This window comes from Aulonocara stuartgranti, assembly GCF_965226115.1.
Source record: "Aulonocara stuartgranti genome assembly, chromosome: 7".
NCBI classification, from domain to species: Eukaryota; Metazoa; Chordata; class Actinopteri; order Cichliformes; family Cichlidae; genus Aulonocara; species Aulonocara stuartgranti.
The window spans coordinates 49,207,034-49,233,981 of NC_138945.1; the positions used below are offsets into that span (position 1 = coordinate 49,207,034).

The 26,948-nt window shown below is 39.0% G+C and overlaps 1 protein-coding gene across 1 annotated transcript; it reads left to right on the forward strand.

Annotated features, from left to right (window-relative positions):
- The first annotated feature begins 408 nt into the window (after positions 1-408).
- Positions 409-26,948, forward strand: lingo1a (leucine rich repeat and Ig domain containing 1a). Its single transcript, XM_082542796.1, has 2 exons — positions 409-945; positions 22,858-26,948. Exon 2 carries the CDS (start codon positions 22,870-22,872, stop codon positions 24,715-24,717), a length of 1,848 nt encoding a protein of 615 aa, XP_082398922.1. The 5' UTR covers positions 409-945; positions 22,858-22,869; the 3' UTR covers positions 24,718-26,948.

The window sequence follows — 26,948 nt, forward strand, 5'->3', positions numbered from 1 at the left end:
CCACAGTGCCATCAGGCCTTTAAAAAGGGAACTGCTACTTTCTCATAGACTCCCTTCCTTCCTCGTCTCACGTTCCCTTTTGGTTTCCACTTCTTTCTCAGACACATATGTAATTATATATAACCGTATTTTCCATGACGTTTCGGTGAAGCATTTGCACGTTACAAAGGTGTCGCGGACAAATTAGGTTCAGTTTACCCTCAGAATATATTGCTGCTTTATGTCCCATGTGCCCGTGTGCGTCAACGTTTCTGTGCGCGCCAGAGGAGAGGCTGAAATCTGGAAAGACATATCTGGACATATAAGGAAGGTTAACAAAACGCGTGGGGTCTAAATGAATATACCACTAAATGGACGAATTGCGTATGTGACGTGATAGAACACGGCACACACGCCCAGGCAAACACACAGCTTTACCACACACACTTGAGTAGGACACCGGGCAGAGTGCGTTCCGCTGATCATCTCCGTCCCTCCCTCCAGCAATCGGATTGCCTGTGCCACTGACGACAGCCAGTCACACAGTACCGAGAGTGTGCTGTGGAGAGACTGCATCAGGGAGCTGTGCGCTTGGATCGGGAGCAGTGCGTGGGAGTTGTTCTCTACCTTCCATTTGCATTCCTCCTTTATTCTCATCGGACGAGTTCGGGCTCACAAGGAGCCCCATTACCAAGGGAGGATCGCGCTGTATGTGCGCGTTTGTGTGGGTTATCTGTTTTAACTACTGCTATCGTCTCAGAACTGCAGCAGTGCCGTTTTGGAGAAAGTCGTTGGAAATCAGCAGGAAACGGCTGCCTGGTGTCTGTTCTCCCTTGTCATCTTTTAAAGCTATCTATCAAGGAGATGGACTTGAGATAGTGCGTCTCAGTTTAAGTGTTGGTGGCTGGGAGTTGCCGTCGGGAAGAAATGCGAAAGGATGCTTGGAAGCAGTGAGGGCTACAGCAGGTGAGTATTTGGTTAATAAAGCCAGTGAAATAAAATAAAATACATTTAGGAAAAACTGTTTTTAAAATAAATCAATCAATAAATAAATAAAATAATGCAGATACATTTCGGTTTCCGTGCTTATGTCACTGCGGTTTAATGTGGGGTGAGGCCAAGATTTTAGAGAGGTGGATAGTATGCAGCCAAACCCTGGTCTCCCCCTGGCTACTTTGAAGAAAACATCCATCAAATATGTGAATTCTAGTGCGCTAGTGGCGACATCAGTTCATAAGAGAGGTTTATTTGTAACTCCAAGGAGCGCTTTCCGATGTCAAATCAACAATATACATATACACATATATTCCTGCAAGTCCCAAATGATAAGGACAGAATTTGTTGACAGGACAGAAAAGCAAACGGGGACTTGAGTGTGATTAGGCGCGTCCTCTGCAGGTATCAGAACATCCAATAAAGACACATTCCAAATTCATTTAGAGTTTTGTTATCGGTGCACATTTTAAATCTGCTTTTCTGCTCATTTCTGCGTGTGCGTGTGCTCGTCGGAGAGGACGAAAGCTTAAAGCATTAATCAAATTTAATTGTCCCGCGAATGTGTGCGTGTGTGTGTGTTTGTGTTCGTGAGAGAGAGAGGCAGAACATGGACTGTGTCTGTGTGTGTGTGTGTAGGGAGGTGAGTGAATTGCAAAATGTTATCTTCATCTAGCCTTTATTTGACCACGTATAGGCTCTGCTGAGATAACATTTGTCATTGTGTTGAAGTGTGAGGCAGTCGTGATCCTCCCTCCTATGCCATTTTATTCATCTGCAAAGATGGCTATCTGTTAAATGGGCAGCGTATAAAAAGCAAGCAGGCTTCTGCAGCGGTGTGGTGGTGCATTTGTTTTTTTCTTTTTTGTGAAACGACTTGGGACTCTTTGTTTTCAACTAGACTACAGACGTGGGATCTATATATAGCACCAATTGCGACGAAGCAGTCCACAAGATGAAACTTGTGCGTTTATGGTGCCACACTCCATCTGTTGTTTGTTATTAGAGGCTGCATTTTTAGGGAATGTGACAGCGGCCCCTGAATGTCTTCCCGCTTTATTGTGCAGGACAGCCTATTATAATGTGTGTACTGTTATATGCATATAATTCTCACAAAAGCTGTTGAGGCAGAGCATCAGAAGACTCTGTGATGCTGTGCCTGCAGACATTCATAAAGTGCTGTAGCTCTATTGGTTATAAATAGCCGGAAGGAGCGGACAGCCAGCTCGAACAGGAGCAGCCTCCAGTCGTTCCATCAGCAGCAACAGCAGCAGCACAGCTTCTCTGGCATTATCTGGGCGCACAATCTAACGTGATAGATAGGGGGTACACTGAGATATCACACAGCCACAAGGGTGTGGCACCTGTATGTGTGTGGGTGAGTGGGGGGCTTTGGTTGGATGGTCCGATGTGCTCTCCCTATCAAGGTACCTTTGTTTGCTTCTTGGACTCAGTAATGACTTTAGAGTGACCCCATTACAGTAAGTGTTTTTCTGTTTTTTTTTTTAATCCTGCCCTGTGGTTGTTAATTTCATCCCCAGGCTTAAAGCCCTATTTCTGTCATGTTTTACTGTTTTTTGTTTTCATTGATGATTGGCACACTGCTGACTCAATCATAGCTGCTTTGCAGCAGTTAAGAGGCTCCTGAAGTGTGTGATCCGCTTTGTCCAGACGCCCCGGCTGCCTTCATTAAACAAATGTGCAGCCACTGACCTTGACTATCTACATTTTTTCAGTAGGATTAACCTCTTTGCCCTACAGTACAGTAGGCTACGACACACATGTAGAAAACGCTCCTCTCCATTCTGGCCTACAAATTCATGCTGCTGTTGGCATGCAGTATTGAATTACAACGTGCTGATCAATGTTTGCAATAAGCTAAATCTCTACATAGCGGGCAGTATAATACAGAGTATCAGATATCACAGGAAAATCTTGATCCTCGTAACACCATTATATTTCAGTGAAGAATGGTTATGTCTTAGTAGCCCATGCTTGAAATGTAACCAGATATAGACAGAGAATGGAACAGTAAACTAATGAGATCAGACTGAAATATGTGTGCAGCATTATTCATTCATGGTAGAGATCAGCCTCATCATAGACAGCAGACTGGGACAGAGAAGCAGTCAAGACAAAGTGGGTGGTGATGGTGTGGACCATGATGTTAGTGTATGATGACTGATCACAGGCTTGCTTTCTCACAACACACTAAGTGACCAATAGTGAGTGGATTTATGATGTGTTAACATGTATCCTGGAGACACTCATCCTGGGTGTAAAGCTAACACCTACTGCATTGACAAGGTGTTTATTAGCTCCCAGTTGTGAGGCCATGGTGCCCACATAATGCTAGGATGGCAGCGCTGAGACTTTTCACATGAGACTGCAATTACGTTGTTTTTATAAGCCCCCGGCTGTCGTTCCACTTTTTGCCCGAGGCTGGGTGGTGTGGTTATAAAAGATCTGTAGTGGGATCATAGTGGCTATTTGATGGGAGGAGGAAGCATCTTGTCCTTGGCTGATATCTTTAGAAGTGGGTAAGGAGAAGGAACAGCTATATGTGCTGTCAAAAACTCATGAGCATTTTTATTCTCGCTTTTGTAGTTCCAGCAGTGCAATCACTTTCATGTAAGTATTTCCATCAATTGGGAAAGTGTCCCAGACAGCATAGCAGAGGTGCTGAAAACAGCTCCTCAACAGTGTCAACAGCAATCTATTTCTTTTCTTTCCCATAAGGCTAACCTGCCCAAGTCAAACGCAACTTATGAAATGCAGTGTAATTTTTTTTATAATGTAGCAGCTGTCTGCCATGTAGGGGCTGTGTCTCATTGCAGATTTAAACTACTTTTATGTGTTACACTCTGTGTTTGTGTTTCTTTGCAGTTGTGCACATATTATATATTTACTGGTCTTGTGGTGGTGCAGTGTCAGGGTTTGTTAAAAAACTCCAAAAAGATAAAGAAGCACATGTTTAATGTGTTACGTTACTATAAAAAACGTTCTTTAGAATATCTGTTAATTTATTCTGAATTTCTACAATTCTTACTGTAAATGATTCGCTGTTTAAAGATATTTGAGGATATGTGGCCCTTGCTGTGCCCTCAACTTTACCACGATAGGGCGATTGTTATGCCTTTTGGTCAAAGGTCAGTAGTTAGTGCATAGTCTGATTAAGTTACATAAGCAAAGTGATAAATAAGTTCAAAGTTAAGAAATATTCTAAGTAATTCATGCTAACAACAGTTAAAATGTATGGATTCGAAATTTGCTCAGAGTGAGACATCGTTATCACAAGCGATCTTCGTATTGTATGTGCGGAAACGGGAGCGAGGGAGCGCTCGGTTCATTCGCATATCTTTGACGTGTTTTCTCCGTATTAAAAGAGTGAACGAGTTCATGTACACGCTTGTACCTTGGGAAACGTTCGTCTTTGTGAATATTAATGTGTTAAGAAACAACTTTTATATGTGTTTACCTGGAGTGAACTGCGATGCTAATGTAACGCACGTGTTAAGCTAGGCTAATCTTTAAGTTTGTCATTAGGATGTGTATTAGCTAGCAATTTATTTTCACTTTCTGTGTATTTCAGTTACAAATAAGAAATAGCAAGGAGAAGCCTTGAGAGAGATAAGGCTTTAAAGGATCTTCATTAAAAGCAAGAAAAGCAAGCCTTGTGTGGAAGATCTCGTCTATTTTGTTCGCTAGCTGTCTAGCTTCACATGGTCACGTGTGGTGAGGGCAGCATAGCGATCGTGGCTCAAGAGTTGGGAGTTTGCCTTGTAATCGGAAGGTTGCCGGTTTGAGTCCAGGCTTGGCCAGTCTCGGTAGTTGTGTCCTTGGGCAAGACACTTCACCCGTTGCTTACTGGAGGTGGTCGGAGGGCCCGGTGGTGCCACTGTCGGGCCAGCCGCGCCTCTGTCAGTGCACCCCAGGGTGGCTGTAGCTACAATGTAGCTTGCCATCACCAGTGTGTGAATGGGTGGATGACTGGTTGTGTAAAGCGCTTTGGGGTCCTTAGGGACTAGTAAAGCGCTATACAAATACAGGCCATTTACCATTTTAGTGAAAATGGCTTTCACTGTGTCGCATCTGATTTCACATTTGTAATTCTAATTGCATTGCCCTTAATTCTGCGATGGTAGAAACATTAACGTGATTATTGTGCACACTAATCCAGAATTTACACCAGAATGGAAACCATTTATTTGTCACATCACAGATACCTGTCACAAAGCTGCAACTACCATACACTTAATATGCAGAAATGCACGGGTTTCAAGTCTTGATGTGTGAATTCTAACAGACAATATTCACATCCTGCTGTGACTTGGCTTTTACATTAATATTTAACTGCATGACATATCTTTCATGGCTCATTGCAATCAAAAGCAGGAAACTAAAGAGAAAATTAATGCAAATAAGCAGCCAATGGATGCTTTAAAACTCGGATAAGCAACATATTTTTGTCGTCTGAGAAAAAACACCCCCAAAAAATTGGATATTGCATTTTGTTTGCATACTGTATTTCAAGTGACCCGAGAGGGAATGCAGGGGTGTGGTTTGTGCAGTTCTACATACAGTAAAGTAGCATAAAAGCAAAGTATCTGAAAAGACTGGGGTTTTAATTTTTTTTTTAAGTCTGAAATCAGGATTTACTTATTTCCAGAGTGCATGAAGCACATGTTTGTGCCCGTGTTAGTCAGGTGGGAGAGGTTTAGAATGGAGGGGGGCAGATACCTATCAAATTCAGGCTGTTTTAGATTTCTGCCCACTGCTTACTCCTTAAGTAAAATGTCATTGTAGTGTACAATCTTGTTAGAGGCATGTCAGAGGCATGTGTAAATGTCATGCATTTACATTAGCCTGTGGGGTTCATTAACATTTAAAGAATTTGCGTTTGAAAAAAAAAATCAGACAAGTGCAGCTAATTCTGATCTACTTCACAGCGGTGTGAAAAATGGCTTTAGGGAAATTCTCCAAAGGGGCTTTCAGAGAACCATTTTGTGCTTGTGTGCGAGATCAAGGTCTTCACAAAGAGGTGGGATTTTGAATGGCAACAAGCAGTCAAAATTGATTGCATGCCTACCATCAACTTTTATTAAAAATTTGGATTTCAATAACAATTTAGCCTTTATTGATGCCAGATGAAGCTATTGGTCAAAGGTTTGTATTTGCTAAGGATTTTTACCAACCCTGTGGAGTGGAGTCATGAATGATGAAAGAGTAATGAAACTCTGTTGCCAAGAAGGCTTAAACACTCACCTCTTGGATGACTGCGTGTAAATGCCACTCTCCTAAACTGTTAGTGGGCTCTAAATTATGTTGACTGAGTGAGCTGATGGCCTAAGACTGACAGCTTCAGATGGGACTTTGGGGTGAAAACACCCGATCAGAAGTCAGTCAAGGTAGCCTCAGCCATTGAAAACGTACTCCATAGTTTCACTTATTTACAGCTTATAGTCATATGGCAAACAGGTGATCTAGTGTATAGCTACGCTGCGCACTATATATACTTTTATGGAGAATAATGGTTACATTTTAGGTGTATCAGCAGGCCACAAAACACACTGAACCGGGATCATCGAAAATGTGATGTTTTTGACATGTAAATTCCCTGTCCGTCGTTTAAGCCGTCTTCCCTTCTTTTCCAGTTGTAGACAATGGATATTATTGACCCATTTGATAATGTCACATGCATTCATGGCTGGAGTTTGAATAAATGGTGTAGCAGCGCTGATGATTACTATTGTGAGGCAAAATTACAATATGTTGCATCTTTCTATTCAAAGCAGCAATTCAAACAGTGCTATTTGGTGGCAATTTGAAACACAATTGTGATACAACAGCAGCTCCACTTTCACAGCCTCACTTGAATGGAGCATATGATATTTTTCATAAGTGGGAACAAGATTTGTGTTTGTGCCCCACCTCCTTGATGTAATGGCTGTTAAAATAGCCCATTGAGATTCAGAGTTCAGAGTCCGGTGTTTAGGTGCAGTGCTAGTACTCTCGACTCTCTTCCCTCTGTCTAGTAGGCTGACTGAGGAAGTACTTAGAAACAGAGTTGTCATTTGCACCCAACCTGCTACATGTCTCCTGTGATTTCAAATTGATGTAGTAGCGTAAAAGTCACGTCTTCAAAAAAAGAATATTTTGGCTAGTGCTGAGCTCATTTAAACAACAATACAGATCTTCTTTTACATTATGGTTGGGCAAATGGTAATCAGTGATTGGCAGAGTTCATTGTTGGTTTTTTAAGGATGTTTTTTAAGGATTGTTTTGTGTGTAGTTTTTAGCTGAAAAACTGGATTTAACTCAAAGCATAATTGCAGTATAGCAACATGTGGTGGTGGTGCCTCCTTCCTTTTTGTTGTGAAGTGTTGAGAGTTGTACACAAACACTGATTCACCAGGTTTGACTGACAGATGTAGTGCCATGCAGACCCTGGTATTGTATGACAGAGTACATGTGTATGAGTTCATAAACTATGCCAGAGCTTGTGCTAAGAAAGAGCCATGTGCTGTTATCTTTTTACCAACAATATTGTGTAGTAAAGGTTTTCCCTTTATCTGATAATTGAAGCCTTTAAACTGTCGGTATTGTGCATTTTGACATGGAAATAGAGTAGATACAATACAATCTAATAGGTTAGTTCTGGTTAACTGGTTGTTGAACTGGCTGGTTGGAAAATGTTGCCATATTTTTCAAAGCTACTTTACATTGAGATAGTGAGCTCTGAATAAGGTGTTTCTGATTTTGCATTGTTTTTCTTTGTATTTGATGGGCCTTGACAAGTTAAAATCGCCATTAAAAGCCACTAATCCCATTAGGATTCATTAAGAAAGTGACACCTTAGTGCCAAAGTATAGAGAGGTTATCCTCCATGACACATGGATTAAAGTGACTCAAGATAATTCAAGTATTTTAATGTGCTTCAAGTCCATTATCCCTCCCTTTCGTGAGATCAGTGAAGCTGCTTTTTATCCATTGACAGTCTGTTCCCATTCATCATGTGATTCAAGAAAACAGGGGCCTTGCTTTGAGGTATAAGGGGGAGCAGCTTTTAGTTCCCTAAAAGCTCCCCTCGTTCATCTCTTTGGTGCTCTACCTCCATCTTACTCTTTCAGTTTAACTTCCCTAAAAGCTCTCTCAGTCTGGTTTGTCTCTCCGTTTCCCTTCCTCACTACGACTTTCTTTTACCCTCTGGCTGTTAACAGAGAGCGAGAGAGAGAGAGAATAACCGAACAATGTAACAACGAACTGCTAATATTGTTGAAGGAGGATAGGGAAAGTGCAGGGAGGAAACAAGAGGTCAGATTTCAGGTTATCGACCAGACTGAGTGGCATGAAGAGATGTTGTTTTGCTAGACACGAAGAGGCAGTAATAATCCCACCTACAGTTAGACTCCTGCACGGTGCTGTCTCGCATCTCGTAGAAATTCTGAGACTTTGCATTCACGTTTAAATCTTTTTCAATCAGACCCCGAAGTCAGTTGACATGTAGGATACTGAAAGTCTATCTTTAGCAGGAAAAACGCATATAAATGTTGCAGTTTGGCATTTTAACACCGTATTCTGATGTGACAGACAGTTCAGCAGCTGTTTCCTTTTAGTCCTTTAAGCCTAAACATGCCGGAAGTCTAAAAATGATACAAGAGAGAAATCCAGGATTTTCAAGGTGGACTTGTTTTATTTTTAATTCTTTTTCCCTAGACATCATTATTATTTTCTTTAAATAAAGACACTCTCACAAGCTTTATGGTTTTGATAATATTTTACATCTGGAGCATGTATTTTAATTCCAGTTTCTGCCATTCTTCAAAACTGAGGGAGAGAAGAAAGGTCAGTTTAACTGGCAAAATGGTGACGGTAGCATGCGGGTGGATGGGGAGGGTGAGACTGATGAAAGAGCCGTGCAGCGATCAAAGATGAGAAAATGAAATGGCATTTGACCTTGTCGGATGCCGGCGTGTGTTGCGCTGCCACAGAAGTGCAAAGTAGTTTGGGAACCTGTGGGAATTAGGAGGGGAAAGAGATCAGGTCTGAGGAGCACTGATGTGGTGTGAGAGGATGGTCCAGACAATTTAACCCACACATCTCATAACTGACTTAGAAAACAGTGCAAAAGGTGAGCAGAAATGATTTTGATGAGAAAATGAATAAAATTCAAATACATTCGAGAAATAGACGGGATCATTTTCATCTCACATAATTCTTACTTTTGAGATTAGAACATTAAAACCCTTTATCACCCAATTATCATGTATGCCACTCATCTTTTCAGCTTTCAAAAACCACTTGAATTTTGTCTCTAACACAAACGGTAATGAAGTTACGTAGGTTTAAAGACCTTGAAAAGTGGGCAGAAGGTTAAAAAAAATAAAATAAATTATAACAGGCTCTAAAAATTAAAGAAGCTAGTGTTCCCTTTACCTGTGACAGACAAAAAAGTCATCATCAGAGGTTCTGTCAAGTTAATCAGATGACTAAAAGTTAATTTGGTTATAGATGAATCAACTTTTTGAATGACTGATTATTTATTTTGCCTGTAAAACAGCATTGTAACAACTTGCTACAGTTTGTTTTTGTCAAACACATTTTAACACTAATAATAAGTGGAAATACAGTGAAAAGTAAAATTATGTATATGAGAAATGTCCAGTACAGTTAACTGGTTATGAGACCGTTTCCGTTTCAAATAGTGAATTAACATGTCATTAAAATCTGCTGTGGATTTTTTTTTTCCACAGCGGGAAAATGCTTATTGGTTAAGTAATGGCTCATCTTATCTGATCCCTTCAGCTGGTTCTGTAAATAAAAATGTGTTTCTCAATCCAGATTGAACATATAAAGTGAATAAAAAAAAACCCAAAAAACAGGATTTTACAGCACAGTTGGCTTCATTTCAGCAATTACATGTCCTCTGTAAATGGCATACAAGTTACATCACGACAAGAATAACATGACAAGAGTACAAAGATGAAATTCTAAAACGTGTGTCCACAAGCGTCTGCCTGTCAGCGTGCTTCAACATAGGCACTGCTCTTTGCAGGGAAACAAAGAAAACAGACAGCCATTCTCATTAATTAAGGCATGAGTGGCAGAAGGGATCTCACCTCCTAACTCTACAGATTGAGGCTGGATGTGCTTTGATATCAGTTGCACTCAAATATAATGAGGCTTTCTTTTCCTAGTGTTAAGATATATTAATCTACGTATAGTGTACATGAAATTCTACAAATTTAAGTCAGTTGTAGGAGTTATTATTTAATAATAAGAAAACGAAAGGAATCTGGTGCTAATGTCTGTAACTTCTTCGAAGAACAAGCATTGAAGAGGTTTGCAGTGTCTTTGCCAACCTTAAAGCCATCTGCTATTACTGTACTGGGTCACCTTGTCATTGATCCATGTATAGCATGTGAAATACCTAGATTGTCTTTCTGAAAGTAAGATTTTGTTCCCTCTAGTACCCCTAGGATTAGCAAAAGAATAGAGATGTGATTCTCTTTCTTTTCACTATCTCTATGACCTCGTCTTACTACACAAAAGCAAAGATATGGAATGGGAGGATACAAGGACAGCTCAGATGAGTAATTTTGCCTTTAATTGCTTGAACCTCCCCAGAGTGCTATTGCTTAAGTACTCCAAAACTGTTGTTGTTTTCCTCCACATAATCTTTGTTTATATGAAGGTCAGCATTTTTCTCTAAGCTTCTTATGAGAGAATTTGGAGCAGGTGGATTGTTCAGAGAGATGAGACAATGCTCCCCTGCTGGAGTTGAGAGTGAGAGCGATCTGCCCCCTTTTTCCATCCACCGCAGTCACTTTACAAAGTGTCTTCCCAGCCCATCTCAACCATCTTATGCGCAATAGTCTTTGTTTTATTTGGGGGAGAGGGTTTCAGCTTAGACCTCATTTCTCAGTCTATATCAATAGCGTCATTATGTGAGGTTTTATCTGGCTAATTAAGGCTTCATCTTTCTGGGCAATCTCTCAGAGGACATGGATTAAGCTCCCCTATCTCTGCTCTGAAGCCACTGTGGGGATGACCAGACCTGTTCAATCCTTCGTGGATTGTGGCTAGAGAGAAAACAGACCAACATTGTAGCTGTGGCCATCTAAATAGAGTTTCTTTTCCCAAATAATGCAGTGAATTGCTACTATTAGCTTTAAAGTTCATGTGTAGTTTCATGTCAACTGATACAAACAAGCCCATCCACCTCTGCGTTCTTTAAAATGAATGTGCGTTGAGCCATCATCTCAAAACAAGAGGAAAATAGAATGAAGTGTTGCATAGATTTTAAATTAGAGATAAATGAAACTGTGTGGTTTTTGTTTTGTTATTTTAGGGAGAGGCTAGTTCATTGTGTGCGTTTGCTGGTAAAAGACTGAAGACTGAACGACTGGTGAATCATTTTGCACGTATAAAAATAGATAAATGATCTAATACCATTTTAGCTGTTCAATTGATAGCCATCCATTCATGGTCACTAATTACAGTAGGCTAAATCATTTATCTTATGTGAACAAGGTTCTCCCACTGGTATGGCATAGGTTCTTTTTCATGGTGCTAGAAATAGCAAATAAACTCCCCATTGTGTGTCTTTCTCACTGTTGATGTTTTTCCTTTTTTGCCTTTGCTCCACAGAGTATGGGTTATCAGGATAGAAAGCTCTACCTTAACAAGTATATGTTAACATCCGTCCCATCTGTGGTGAAGGGATCAGATTAATAGCAATGTCCATCCATCCATCCATTCGCTTCCGCTTATCCTTTTCAGGGTCGCGGGGGGCGCTGGAGCCTATCCCAGCTGTCATAGGGCGAGAGGCAGGGTACACCCTGGACAGGTCGCCAGTCTGTCGCAGGGCCAACACACAGGGACACACAACCATTCGCACTCACATTCATTCGAACGTTCACACCTAGTGACAATTTGGATTATCCAATTAACCTATCCCCACAAGCTGCATGTCGTTGGACGGTGGGAGGAAGCCGGAGTACCCGGAGGGAACCCACGCAAACACGGGGAGAACATGCAAACTCCACACAGAAAGACCCCGGCCTGGTGTTGGAATTGAACTCAGGACCTTTTTGCTGTGCGGCAACAGTGCTAACCACCGTGCCACCGTGCTGCAATGTAACAAAGGAATAATAAAATGGAGCTTAAGATTTTATGGTTTATTTTATGGTAAAACTGTAAGAATAAATGTGTTTTCAGGACAGTGTATACGATGTCAGGTGTATTTATCAGGAGAAAGCTGCGTTGTTGGTCTAATCAGCTGTAGCCTTTTGACAATTAATTTAGAGCCATCTAGAGTTTGCTTTGTCTGCATAGAGAATCAAATGATTTGTTTTATTCAAAGCACTGATCCAGAGTCACTGGTTTCCAGTGCAAAAACAGTACTTAATGAATATCAAATACGCTGTTGCTCTGAGTTCCTGCTCATTAAAGTTTAGTACTGAAAATGACCAGATGAAAGTCTGCATCAACACTCATTAAAACAAATGCCAGAATTCCCTTCCCATATAAAGAAACTGTTAATAGGGAAACTGCACTGTGCAGATCTGTCACTATTTTGGGAGGTTAAATCTACCATTTGACTTTTCCCATACTGAAAAGGTGAAAAAATACCATTTTTGTCATGCCGCATAAACACAGTCTGCATGAGAGCATTGAAATAACTGACTGTCACAGTTCTTATACCGTACTTCAGTTTTTTGATAAAGCGCTTGTGAGTCAGTGTTTTGTCTGAGCCCTTGCCATTATAGGAAATAAATCCCAAATGAGGAAAATGAAGTTATTTTGCACAGGCAGTTGGTGCATTTGACAGCCATTAATCAAGAATTGTGTAAAAGTAAAAAAAAATCTGTTTCTTTTTGTTTGTTTTAATTTTTAGTGTTTCCATTGAAGGTCAAATTGTATCTACAATCTTGTACTTTAGGACTTTGCAAATGAACACACTAGGTCTCAAGTCAATGAAATCCTCTTCTTCATGATGCTATACAGAAATGAAGATCTAAAAGAACTAAGCCATTTCAAAAAAAAAACAAAAAAACCTGAGCCAGGGTTGAGGACGGGGAAACAGCTTATTACCTATTTTCGTTGAATCATATCACAAATATGATGGCGAATGTGAAATGTAAATACTGGAACTAGATGGAAGCCGTGGGTGACAGATTCTGTGATTATTGCTTTTGTCTGTTTGTTGCTCGAGTTATACGTTATTGAATAGCGGTTGCTATAGTAGTAGGAATTCAATAATAATTCCTTTTTTAGTTAGAATAAATACAAATTATAGAAAAGAAACATGAGACTTTAAAGCCCCATTATATCCACCACTGCCATGGCCAACAGTGGTACATTCCAAATCCACGTGTTGTTTCATCTAGTTGTATCATGCACTTTTAAATTTTGTGTCTTTGTGCAGGTGCTGCTCCCAAGTTGAAGACACAAGTATAGGATTATGTCGGTTTTTCAACACCATTTCAATGATATATTCTTGTAGACGCTTGGAAATTTCCAGAGGGAGATATTGCAACCGCTTTAAAAGATTAGATTTTCTGGAAAAAGCTTCTGATTCTGACTTCTACCACTGTACTAGCACTTATGGAAAGGTTTTATTAAAATATGGATTTTAAAGGTCACCTTTATGATGGTATTTTGTAATTTAGAGATGAGATACCCCTGTAGTATTTGAGATAGAAAATACAAAGACTTTCGATATACTTTTCCTACATTTCATTATAGATGAAAGTTGATAAGATTATGTATTATTTTGGATATTTAACAATGACACGATAAAGATATTGGAGAACCAAAGAGATCATCAGTCAGCTCCACCTTGCCAATACATAAAAAGAAATCTTAGGCATTGGGAACTATCTCAAAGTACGGTGCTTTTTTGCCCCCACTCTAATCCCTGCTGGAAATAGTTGGAGCTACACTGAGACTGTGAGAACAGAAAATTAAGGCAGTTTTGGAAATTAGACATGGATGAAGTACTTTGAACATATTTGAGTATTTATGTTAAGCAATTGCAATCCATCAGCAAACACTAATGTATGCTTTATTGATTAAAATCTTCTGTCATCTCAACTCACGTCAAGCAGTTACAAAGATTTATGGCGTCTTCCTTCCTACCCAACCCTCTATTACACAGTAAGTCTGATTAAGCACACTGTGCAAATTGTGTTGGCAATATCATAATCTTTTTTAATACTGCTAAGTTCATCTCAACTTGACATATATTTCCTGGTGACTGCAAGTTGTAAAAACAAAAGTCCTGACACACAATAATGGGTTTTGTAAACAACTCCTGTGTGGTTGGAGCTTCACTAATATAGGCCATTCCCTACTACATTGTGCAACAACAGTACCCTCTAAAGTCTGATCCCGGTGCATTAGTTGGGGATTTTATGCATGAGGGTCAACTCTCTATCCACTAATTACAGCTCGTTTCCCTTTAAAAGCCGTTATTGTGAGCTGCAGGCACAGCTAAGCAAAAGGGACATTTTCTTCGCCACACTGGGAAGAAAGCCTTCAGATGCCAGTCACAATTAAAGTCAATATAGCCGAGAGCCTCTCCACACTGTGCCCGTCATACTTCCTAGCAGCTGATAAAATATGCCCTTAATTATTCATTACGAGATGAAGGCATGTTTCCATGTTGACTTCTTTAATTGAAGAACCAGTGCAGTTTTCAGTCTATTCGAGGCTATTAAGGCTACGTATTTGGGGAAGTTGATATACTAGTTGTTCCATAAGCCTGCAAAGGAGCTCACCAACAAACAGATTACCCCCACCCGCAACACACTCTGAGGGTAACTGCCAAATCTGCTCACTTCATCTGAGGGAAAAAATTATTCACTCACAAATTTAGTGAGAAGAGCAATATGTTCATCCCCCTCGCAAATCGTTCATTTACCCTCCCTCTAACCTTGAATAAATTTCGGAAGCTATTCAGTAGGGTCCTTATGTTGAATTTTACAATTTTAACATCTTCACCTTCTAAATAACGATTCTTCCCCCATAGCACTACTTGAGGACAGTTTTGATTTGCATAAGTACTGTCATTCTCAAATTAAATCATACACTATGTCTTGGCAAATGCTTATGCGCCATAGAAGAGGTAAGGGCTTGATTCAGCAGCATAATATTAACCCATCACTCAAGAATGATTAATTCAGAGCAAAAATGTGGATTATTCAAATAGGTTTGGATGTTCTGGCAGGATATGTGATTGAGCTGACAGGGATTTTGTTTGTTTCCAATTCTAAATGTCCTTCAGCTTGCTGTTATCGATCAACTGGTGTATATCTAAAAAGTATATATAAAAAATTATATATATTTTTACAGCTTTATTTTTGAAAACTTTACCTTTTACATCTCAAACCTTTGGATGAATGCACTGTAACGAAACATTAATATTCAAAATAAAACTTTGTGCATAATAACAACAAACAAATGACGAACTCTAAAGAAAGAATATTCAGGATATGAAGTTTCCTTTCAATGAAAATTGGATGGATGGATGATTACATAACCAAATGTTTTCATGGCGTCTGATGAGCATTGGGAGACCTGTTTATTCGCCTAAGCTCATTTGTTTTTTGCACATCATCCTGCAAATTCATTACAAGAATATTGGTGAGATTTCAGTGTTTTTTGCTCATCAGTAGCCAAGGAAACAGTTTCTTTGTTTCTGGATAAGAAGAGCAAATTAGTCCATAACAGACAAAGTGCACCTAAACTACAGGTTATCTCAATTGGTCAGTTTGAGCTCATACTACTCAGTGCATGTTTACCCTATTTTGCAAAAACTCACAGCATGTTTTTCATTCAGCAAATCAAACAGAAGACCTTTTGGGATATTATCCGTGAAACTTAATTGCCTCGAGCACTATTTTGTTTACTAAACCAATGCAAAAGTTGATCAAGAAAAACTTTAATACAAATTCAGTTTGTCTGCTAATAGCATGCTACATTCAGTGGTTATTATTTGCCCTCACATATGAGCTAAAATTTCAATAATAACAACAATAACTCATCCATTTTCTTTTTTTTCCTTTTATGTTCTTTTTCTTCTTCTTATCTAGCTCAATTTCCTGCCTCCTATTCCATTTTGGGCACTAGGTTAAACTTCCTACTTGTGCATTTACATTGGTACAGCTGGCTTGAGCTATACTCTCACTGTACTAATACTATTTCTGCTGATTATCATTATTATTTTATTGCTGTTGTTGCCTTCATTGTTAGTCTCTCAGTTTATTTTAACATGATGTAATGAACCACATGGTTACTCGTGTATTAATCATGTATCCATAATCGATAAAACAATTGATTGACTTATTTATGAGCATCAGATTTAAGTTTGTAAACTATTTACCCCCAATTGAAACAAATAGTGTTTATCCAAAAATTGTATACAGCGATATATCAAGTTCTGCTGACTGTGGAAAAAAAAAAATGGTTCTGGCCCATTGCTTCAAACAGACTTTCTCAAGTACCTCACGGGGCCTTGTTAGTGCAGACTTGCTCTCAGCCTTCCAAACTACACAAAGTAGAACAGGCCAGGTTCAGCTCCAACACTAAAACACTCATATGAAATCAGTATTCTGTATGAAACCTAAAGCCTTGTGACCTTCAGCAGTTAGTGCTTCTTCTACTTTTATTGCAATGTCTGCATTGTTTTCAGTTTGGCTTCTGGAGCTCGGGGTGTTGGCTTCTCCTGTGTTGCTGGGAGAAGAGCCCACGTGTAGATGTGTGCGACCCTGACTTAGTTGCTTCGAGCCCTAGAGTCTCTTTCAGCAAAAGAAATCAAGACTCAAAATGGGGTCCACAACATTAGCTAACAAAGTGATAAAGGCTATGTTAAGTGGTTGCCACATCTTTGCTGTACATTTGTCTAATTGGCTAACCATTTGAAAAGTTAAACACACACAAACACACAACCCAAGTTGTTATTTATTGTGTTTCATTCTACGCTCAGTGTTTGGAGGTCAAATAAAATAAATAATAATAATGGATTTATATAGCGCTTTTCAAGGCACCCAAAGCGCTTTACAATGCCACCATTCATTCACTCTCACATTCACACACTGGTGGAGGCAAGCTACAGTTGTAGCCACAGCTGCCCTGGGACAGACTGACAGAAGCAAGACTGCCATATCGCGCCATCGGCCCCTCTGGCCAACAGATGCGCTTCCCAACCCCCAGCGCCACGGTCGCCCCGTGATGGGGGGAAAAAGACATGGATAGAGTTGGAATGATATCCACTGAGCTATTTTTTCACTAATAAGTAAGTTTTTATAATCAGTTTCCCTTTTATTCATTTTGAAGTGTTGCTGGGCAGTCTGAACTGTGATATTAGTTATAAATAGCACATCACGCTTTACATTATCAGTTCATCAATATTATATCAGGATCGTCTTCTAACTGTCAGGGCTGATTTAAATAGCTCTCATATCCAAATTGCTAATGACTTCTTCCTAAAGGCCTACACATGTTTTTTCACATGATAGTTTAACTAAGCTCTAAACAGGATAACTATTAAACAACAGACATATCCAAGTGAAGTTGCTGAGTGAAAAATAGCCTACGTTCTTGTTTTTGTCAGCTTCACCGCATTTATTAGATTTTTCTGTTTTGTTTGTCAGTCTTAACAAAATATATGATGAAATAATTTGCCAAATTCAGATAATTGACATCATTATAAGTATGCTTTTAATTAGAAAATGATTTTTTTTAGACCTTTTTGTGTAATTCCTCTAGGCTTAATTTTGGCTCGTTTCCTTTTATTACGGTAATTGTTTTGGATGCTGTGAAAAACATGTGAGCTCTCATTAGTGAGTCTTATTTGAGTCTTTCCAAAATACACTTTATCTCCTTAAAAAGAAAGAACAAAAAAAAAATCACGATTCTCTGCAGAGAGCTGGCAAGCTGAATAGTTTAATAATGATAGAACATCACGATCCCTAAATTGCACACCAAACACCCAACAAAGAAAAAAGAAAATACACAACAGCCCCAGCTATGGGCCTCGATAAACTAATGTTTAATGAAACATGATTTAAAAAAATTTGACCAGAATCATTAGCTATTATTATTATTGGCTACACTGTTTTTATTTTAGAGCTTACAGTTCCTGAAAGCATGCTGTTGAATTTGAAATAGATATCCCTTCTAGTTTAACAATAAGCTAATCAGTTGAACCAAACCCAAATAATATTATCTATCCAACTATAATTGTATTTTCTTTACATTGGCAACTGTCTACTATCATCAAAATCTTTTACTATGACTATAGGGCAACATCTCTAAAGTAGAGCTAAAAGTAAGGGTTTTATAAAATGATTTTTAAAAATATGTCAAAACAATAAGAATTCACTATTTATTATAAAACTGAGTTAATATCTTTCTAATTGCCCTGTTGATTGTCTTATTAAAAGGAAAAAAAAACATCTTTTTCGAGCTGGAACAACAAAACAATCCCTTTCAATATGACTGGTCCAAGTAATCAACTTTTAATGTATAAACCCATCCCCAGTATTTTTTTTTTGTTTGTTTTTTTTGTTTTGTTTTTTCCTTTGGTGTAAGTTTGGTCTCCTGACAGGCTTTGTGTAAGTGGCTTTTTCTTTTAATTAGAAAGTAGTTTTGTTTGCATCTTTTTTTTTTTTTTATCAGTAAAGGCAGACTCAACATCAGAAATTCCTGTCATTCCCTACATATGCAGAATGTACTGGTAATTCTTTCCCAGTTTCCTATTTGTTGCTGTACTACAGAATGAGACATCAATGAACAGAACACTGCGCAGAAGCAATAATGACCCCTTTGAGAGGTGAAGTTCAGGAGGGACATGTCTACAGGTTTTACAGCAGAGTTTTGTCAGAACAACAGCTGGCCACTGTTGGAATTCTGCACCTCGATGCACCAACCAGCTTCTTCACCTGGATTAGGGCTTTACTGTCCATCTGTCGGGCGTCAGCTTACATTTAAGCCCTGCCATATCACAGGTTCAAACCCAGCCAACAGTGCCAGCAGGCAGCGTAGCTTCTCAATGACACAAGGTTAACAATTTTGTTCAAATTCATCCAGGACAGTGTGAGACAGATCTTACTACCACTTGCTAAAGGTCAAAAAAACTTGCATTTAGTCATGGTGTCACTTTTAGTTTATGCTTTAATACCTGCAATGCTACTTGCAGTTAGAAAGCCAATAAGCATCTTAGAAGTGATTAAAGTGATAGCAGAAAGAGAATAAAACACTTTTGTCAACTTACACAAAAATATAAATTTGCAAATTATACAAAGAAAATATGACTGGAATTACTTATGCTTGATACCACTAATAGGCATCATATGAAATTGTAAACACTGGGGACAAGAGTGTGAGGGCATGTTAAAGAAGAGTAAATAGGTGGTGAAGTAAGATTCCAGTCCTTGGTCTGGCCATTAAGGATTAGACGGGCAGCTGACGAAGCGGTTTGCAGAGGAATGGGCTTTAAAGGCTTTTAACACTTTGTGCTACAGATAAGGTCAGCATCATCTTACGGATTTCCAGGAAGCTTAAAGGTATTTAACAATGGTATTTAACAAGGCTCAGAAGTGATATCTTCTGACAGGTAAACTAAAATGTGACTCGGATTACTCTGTGATGATTAGGACTTAATGACACTGATACATGCATATTCTCGAATGTGCTAATTGTTAAAAAAGGAATGATAAGATATGGAAAAGAAAATAATTTCTAGCTTGCTACAGTGCAGATGTTAAAGTTTAACGTGAACCTTTTTTACATGAACTGGCTGAATGTTTCGGTTACTGTGTTATGATTGTAGTGCTGTACTGTTAGCTTCAGTGTGTCGAGAATCTGAAGACCATCTTTCCTTCATCTACCTGCTCTTTCTTGGGTTTTGAAAATTATTTTAAAATTGGGCTCTATATCAAAACCATAAAATGTCATATTAAACTTTACTTAATTATAGCGACTTGGACCGTGTTTTAATGCTACACTGAACTGCCTACACCTACTCCATTGTAACAGGGCACCATCTACTTTACGTATGAAGCAACATCTTCAGCATCCCAGCGGATCCTGGCATAAAGGCATTAATCTCTCTATTCATTGATCTAGTTATTACTGGTCTTGGACCAGTGAGTCCTCATTTATTGAGCCCCACTGTCTTATTTCTCTTACATATTCATTCTTTTGAGCAGCACACCCCCTCTCACTTCACCTCAATTAATGTAATTCTGTGGGAGCTCACTGGAGTGCTGATTCGAATGAAGAACACATTCAGAATACATGCCTGTGAGGGGATGATAACACCAGATCATTAACAAAACAGAGCTGCAAATGTTTACCCATGGATAGCATTCTTCATCTTAATGTGTCCATATCTTTTCATGTTTCATTGCATATTTGCTGCTGAAGCCGTGTGCTATAAATTGTAAATTGTGCTGCAAATGACTTAGATGCATCTAAGTCATAAAAATGCAATTTCATCAAAAACTTTACTTAAATATTCAAATTTCTTATTAATATTGCCCAATCACGTGCACTGTTGGGATGTATAGAAGAGTGCAGGGACTTGTTCGGAAGCCTTACTGCAATCCACAACCTGCTGAAGTTGTAGTCAAGGAGCTTTACCAACAGGGGATTATACTTTGAATATTTCTATGATTGTGTTAACGTGTCAGTGGCATTAGGGCTGGGCATAATAGCATCTCATTGAGTGATAGCCAATATGTGATATATCCCCACAATGTAGGCCAACAGATAGAGTCTGAGCCTGTCATGAGGCCTTTTTTTTTTTCACTTTTCATAGACTTCTTGCGATGTCCTATGACACACTATGTCACTCACAGGCCACTTACTTAATCAGTGTACATTAAGGAACAAGAAATATTAAGTATATCCAGAGGCAGCATGAAGCACAGCAGGTTCCGGTGCAGGTCTCTGAATTCAGACAAATTCTCAACTGTTTCTGGCATCACTTGATTACAGATGGTATCATCAAATCCCCAATCTGAACTTTGACCTCAGAGCGAATAAAATGAAATTGAGCAAAGTAAATCTAACCCATTTTTTCATGATTCTACTGTCCAGTTGACTATGGGCTCACTGGGGTAAAAATTATCAGTGGCTGGTGGCCACAATAGTAGTAACAGGTTACCCCATAATTAACTGTCAAGCTGGATATCACTGATTTTTTCTTTCTACACTATCAATCTGTCAAATGTATTGTGGTCCACTGAATCTGCTGAAATATAAAGGTGCATTATCCATCTTCACAGACCTCCTGGGCATCTGGAAGAACAATCACATAACCACTCAGAAATTGACTTTTTTCTTTTTTGGTGGCTTTTGTGTGCCTCACAGAGAGACAGAAAGATTGGGAGACAGAGACGGGGAATGACACGCAATACAGAGACCAGGATGGGTTAATGTAGTGAGAACTTAGCCTTGGCATCTGAGTCGCATGCTATACCAGATGAGGTGCTGGGGATCCTAAAGACTAATTTAGAAGAAGAGATAAAACTGCATACCACTGGGAATATTCACTGTATTGTGACAACAGTGATCACACATTGACAGGCATTTCCCAGGGACATGTCTAAAGAGGAGTGCAAATTATATGTGAAAAAAAAATTTTCAGCCTGTTTTTTCTTTACATTTTTTACCTCTTATTTTCATCCAACTCCTTGTGTGGTAATATAGTTCAAAATTGTTGTAGCATTAATGCTGATCACATGCTCTTTTTTTGTTTGTTTGTAAATGGGTGTTCTGCTATGACACAAATGGATCATTTCATTGCTGTTAGAAAGGATAGACTCACGCTAACCAGTGGAATCAAATCAAACAGGTTTTGTTTCCTGTCTTGTACATATGTATCTCTCCATTTCTAATTCACTGATGGTCTATATTTTAACTGTGAGCAACTGTCATCCATAGCACATACGTCATAGTTGCCACCATTTTTATCTTTGATTGTATCATTTTGTTACTGTTGCTCCACCCTCACACAGCAAACCCTCACACAGCAAATTTACATTTTAAGTAATAGGAAGAAAAAGACTTCAAAATACCACACTAAACCACGGATTTGCTCAGAAAAAGTTGTTACAACACAGCATGACTTGGATCACAGAAATATGTTGTTAATTCCACTAGACACGTCTCTTTGCTTTATGTCACGGAGACAGCATTGACTGATTGATTATTTGTAAGGTTTAGTGTAGATATGTTCAGGACTCCACAGCGTACACCAAGATGGTATACAGTAGTGAAAGATGTATGTAGATTACTAGAATGATTTTGCCTTTGATTTTCTTCCTTGGATCAGTATTTTTATTCATATAACAAGGTCTCATGGACGACTGTGTATTTACAGGAGCTGCTCGGATTTAAAATACCTTTTGAAACTCTGCACTGGCAAGTTCAAGATGCAGAATTTATAATTGCATGCACATACCTTATTCCTTGTAACCTCTATTCATCTTTAGTCTGTTCATGAATATTGCAGCAGGACACACTCTCTCTACTCTTCTCTGTTCTGTTACCATTTGTGTCGCATCAGAATGTTGTCCTTTTAGCACATGCAGTTGTTGAACTTGCCAACTGCCAGAAAATGCACATAATAACCAAAGAGAATTGTTCTGAGAGCTATTAATTCAGACTCCTGTTCTGAACATCTCCCACATATAATGTAAAATAGTAGAATTTTATCATTAAACTGCATGATGACAAATCAACTCATTGCTCAAGACTGTTAAAACTATTGTTTTAGCTCATATGTTTCAGTTTTTCACAATTTGCACTGTATTTGTCTTTTAACTGAACAGATCATCATGAACATTTTGCTATGTATCTGCGTCTCTCTAGGTAACCGATAAGATGGTGGGCAGGGAAGCGACTGGGCACAGCTACCTGGTGGCTTTCTGGCAGCCTATTCTGATTCTGATGCTGAGCACCATTCTGTCTGGATCCACAACAGGCTGTCCATCCCGGTGTGATTGCAATGTTCAAGAGCGATCGGTGATGTGCCACCGCAAGAGACTCATAACAGTTCCTGAAGGCATTCCTGCAGAAACAAGACTGCTGGACCTCAGCAAGAACCGTATCAGAACCATTAACCCAGATGAGTTTGCCAACTGTCCCAACCTTGAACACCTGGAACTGAGTGAAAACACAATCTCCACTATTGAGCCTGGAGCATTCAACAACCTTTATGGCTTGCGAATATTGGGGCTACGTAGCAACAAGCTAAAGCTCATCCAGCTCGGTGTGTTCACAGGTCTGAGCAATCTTACACAGCTGGACATAAGTGAGAACAAGATTGTCATCCTGTTGGACTACATGTTCCAGGATTTGTATAACCTCCGCTCTTTAGAAGTGGGTGATAATGATCTGGTTTTCATCTCCCATCGAGCTTTTCATGGCCTAAGTAGTCTTGAGCACCTGAGTCTTGAGAAGTGCAACTTGTCTTCTGTGCCAACAGAGGCTTTTACCCACCTCCACAGTTTAATCACTCTCAGGCTGCGTCACCTCAATATCAATGTCATACGGGATTATTCTTTTAAACGGCTCTATCGGTTAAAAATATTGGAAATAGCAAATTGGCCATATTTGGATACGATGACCCCAAATTGCTTGTATGGATTAAATCTCACCTACCTGACGATTGCAAATGCCAACCTGACCACAATTCCTTATGTAGCCTTGCAGCACTTGGTTTATTTGCGCTTTCTCAATCTTTCATACAACCCTATCCATACCATTGAAGGAAATAAGCTCCATGATCTGCTGCGTCTGCTGGAATTTCACCTTGTGGGAGGCAGACTGGCAATGATTGAACCCTACTCTTTCCGAGGTCTAAACTACCTGAAAATACTAAATGTGTCTGGGAACTCGCTTAGTACTTTAGAGGAGTCTGCTTTCCATTCAGTTGGCAACCTGGAAACCCTGGCATTGTATGATAATCCCTTGGCCTGTGACTGTCGACTATTGTGGGTTTTCCGCCGGCGCTGGAGACTGAACTTCAACAGGCAGCAGCCCACCTGTGCCTCCCCTGAGTTCGTCCAAGGCAAAGAGTTCAAAGACTTCCCAGATGTTCTGCAGCCAAACTACTTCACGTGTCGCAAGTCTAGGATTAGGGATCGCAAACCTCAGCAAAAATTTGTTGACGAGGGAGCCATTGTTCATTTTGCTTGCCAAGCAGATGGGGATCCCGCTCCAGTGATAATGTGGCGATCTCCACAGAAAAAGTTTATCACCACCAAGATGATTGGAAGGCTGTCTGTGTTGCCAGATGGTACTCTCGAAGTGCGCTATGCCCAGATTCAAGACAACGGTACATATGTGTGTATAGCTAGCAACGCAGGTGGAAATGACACCTCTCTTGCACACCTTCATATTCATAGCTATTCGCCTGACTGGCCACACCAGCCCAACAAAACATTTGCTTTCATATCCAACCAGCCGACAGAAACTGGAGCTAATGATACAAAAGTCAATGCCCCTTTCCCATTCGACATAAAGACATTGATTATTGCAACTACAATGGGATTCATCTCCTTTCTTGGTGTCGTCCTCTTTTGCCTGGTACTGCTGTTCCTCTGGAGCAGAGGTAAAGGCAACACTAAACACAACATTGAGATTGAGTATGTGCCACGGAAATCAGACGCTGGCATGAGCAGCACCACAGTGGATGCTCCTCGCAAATTTAACATGAAAATGATCTAACAGAGCTGTGGAATTTATTAATTTTGAACTTTAAAATAAGACAAATGGTAAAGAAGACATTTCCTTTCCTCTCTTACAAACCTGTGGATCCTGGTCTGTTAACATAGAGTAAAATGTTCTTTCTCCTGACTGATGGACAAGGAATGAAACCACACCCAGTGTTACATGGCATCTGTGGTTTCCACAAGGCCTGTGGGGGCATTAATTGAAAATCAGATTTGTCATAGGCAGTTCTTATTCCTGTGGATTTCTAATGAGATAACTATATCACAAAAATAAAAATAAAACATTTTAAAAGCTAGAATGCGAGGGGCAGATCATATTTTGGCCGTCTCTGTTTTTTGTGCGTATTTTTTTTATTTCGTGTTTGCTTTATTCTGAAGTTAGGTGTTCTCTTATGAATGATATTTGTATGGGTTGTTGAGCACCTTAAACACTGGCCAATTCAAGTACATCTTCATCACTGTATATCATTGTGAATACTCCTGTGCCTCCTTTTTTTCTTTTCCATGGTTTTTCTGTGATTCAGGAAATTTATTGTGTCATATTATGAAAAAAACACAGCAAATTCTTCGAGAGACAAAACTGTTACTAACATCTGTAAAATGTTATCTTAATTTCACAGCACCCAATTCATAACCAAGAAAAAACAATTAACAGTCTGTAAAATCAGATTATAACCCTGTTAACGCAATGATGATTACAGCAGTAATTTGGTGCAAATTTTTGGCAATCGGTCCATTTTTACCGATCTAAAAAATCAGCTAAAAAACAGCCAAAAGGTATATAAGAAAAATTGCATTTTTACACCGACAATATTCACATAAACAATTAATGCAAAAAAATGCATAAAATCATGTTAAATGTGAGTATTAAACATTTTTACATAATGGTTTGAAGTGAGTACTTAGCACCAGTGCCACTCAGTCCATTTTCAGATGTTACCCAGACAGTGCTCACAGATAGATTAAGGACCTGACACAAAAAGGAAATGAGAAAAGTGTTTGAAACCATGCTCTGTTCTCACAATAGATGCACCTATCCACAGCAGTTTTGCCATCCAAAAGAATGGTTGACTCTGGCACTTAAGTACTTACTCCTAAGCTTTTAAATAGCATTTCAAAAAAACTTATGTAATAGTATTAGTTTGTGCTCAACATGATTAGATGGAATAAAACTTGCGGTGCTCACGCTTTGGATATGATGTGCTCCTCAAGCTGTAAGAACATTTCTGTCATTTCTTTCTTGATTTTTTTTTTTAAATTTAATGAAATTAATGCTTTATTCATGACAATACTGCCTCCCCCAGCAAAGCCATGGAAAAATTACCTTCCAGAATCATTTATATGTTCGTTTTTTCCTAGAAATGTGCATTTATTTGTCAGGGGGAAAAACTGCAGCATATTATGCTCCCACTTGGTTCTGCAAATAAAATCAAAAGTTACCTTTTCAAGTACACACTGTTGTACAGCCGGGCTTTGAAAACATGTGAGGATAAAGGCCAAGTTATCTATGATGGATGACATTGCATATTACATCACAGTAATGGCTGGAAGTAAGAACTGAATATGCAGATGGTTGAAGTGACACAGATGGTTTCACCCATGGAGCAATCTGAAGCAGCTTTGGTGTAATCCGTTTTGCATAAAGGAGAAAAAAACAAAACAAAACAAAAAAAAACGCTGGATATGGCTCATGGTTCTCCCTCTTGCTGATTATGAATGCTCTCTTTGTTCAAAGTGTGGCAACTGTACCTAGCCTTTTTTTTTTCCTTCCTAAGTGGTTTGGGAAGTTCTGATTTTGGTATATGTTATTCCTTTTTTTGATTTTGACCATGGACTATACTGACCATGTAGTCCAAGCCAACTTTTTACAAAAAAATATATATACTAAAAAAGAAATCTATGGAAAATACATTCAAATTGTTCTGTGCAATAAAGGTAATATGCAGATTTTTTTTTTAATTAACAAAATTTTGTTGATGTTGAATTGTTGAGAATATGGTATGTTGTATTAAACAATCTATGGACTTTTGTAAAAAAAAAAGTGATGCTTTTATCTTGGTTTTAAAGTTTCAATTGTTTTTTCTTATAGAAATAATATATATGTCATAGCTATGTATCGGTAGATTCAGCTCAGATATATGTACTGATGACTTTTCAGGTGCTGAAGCTCCTCATCACTTATGTAAAATTGCCACAATTTCCATTAATTATTTCATTTACAAGCTA

Excerpts from the sequence above, each read along its gene's own strand:
- lingo1a (XM_082542796.1), top strand. The coding sequence starts at position 22,870 with ATGGTGGGCAGGGAAGCGACTGGGCACAGCTACCTGGTGGCTTTCTGG.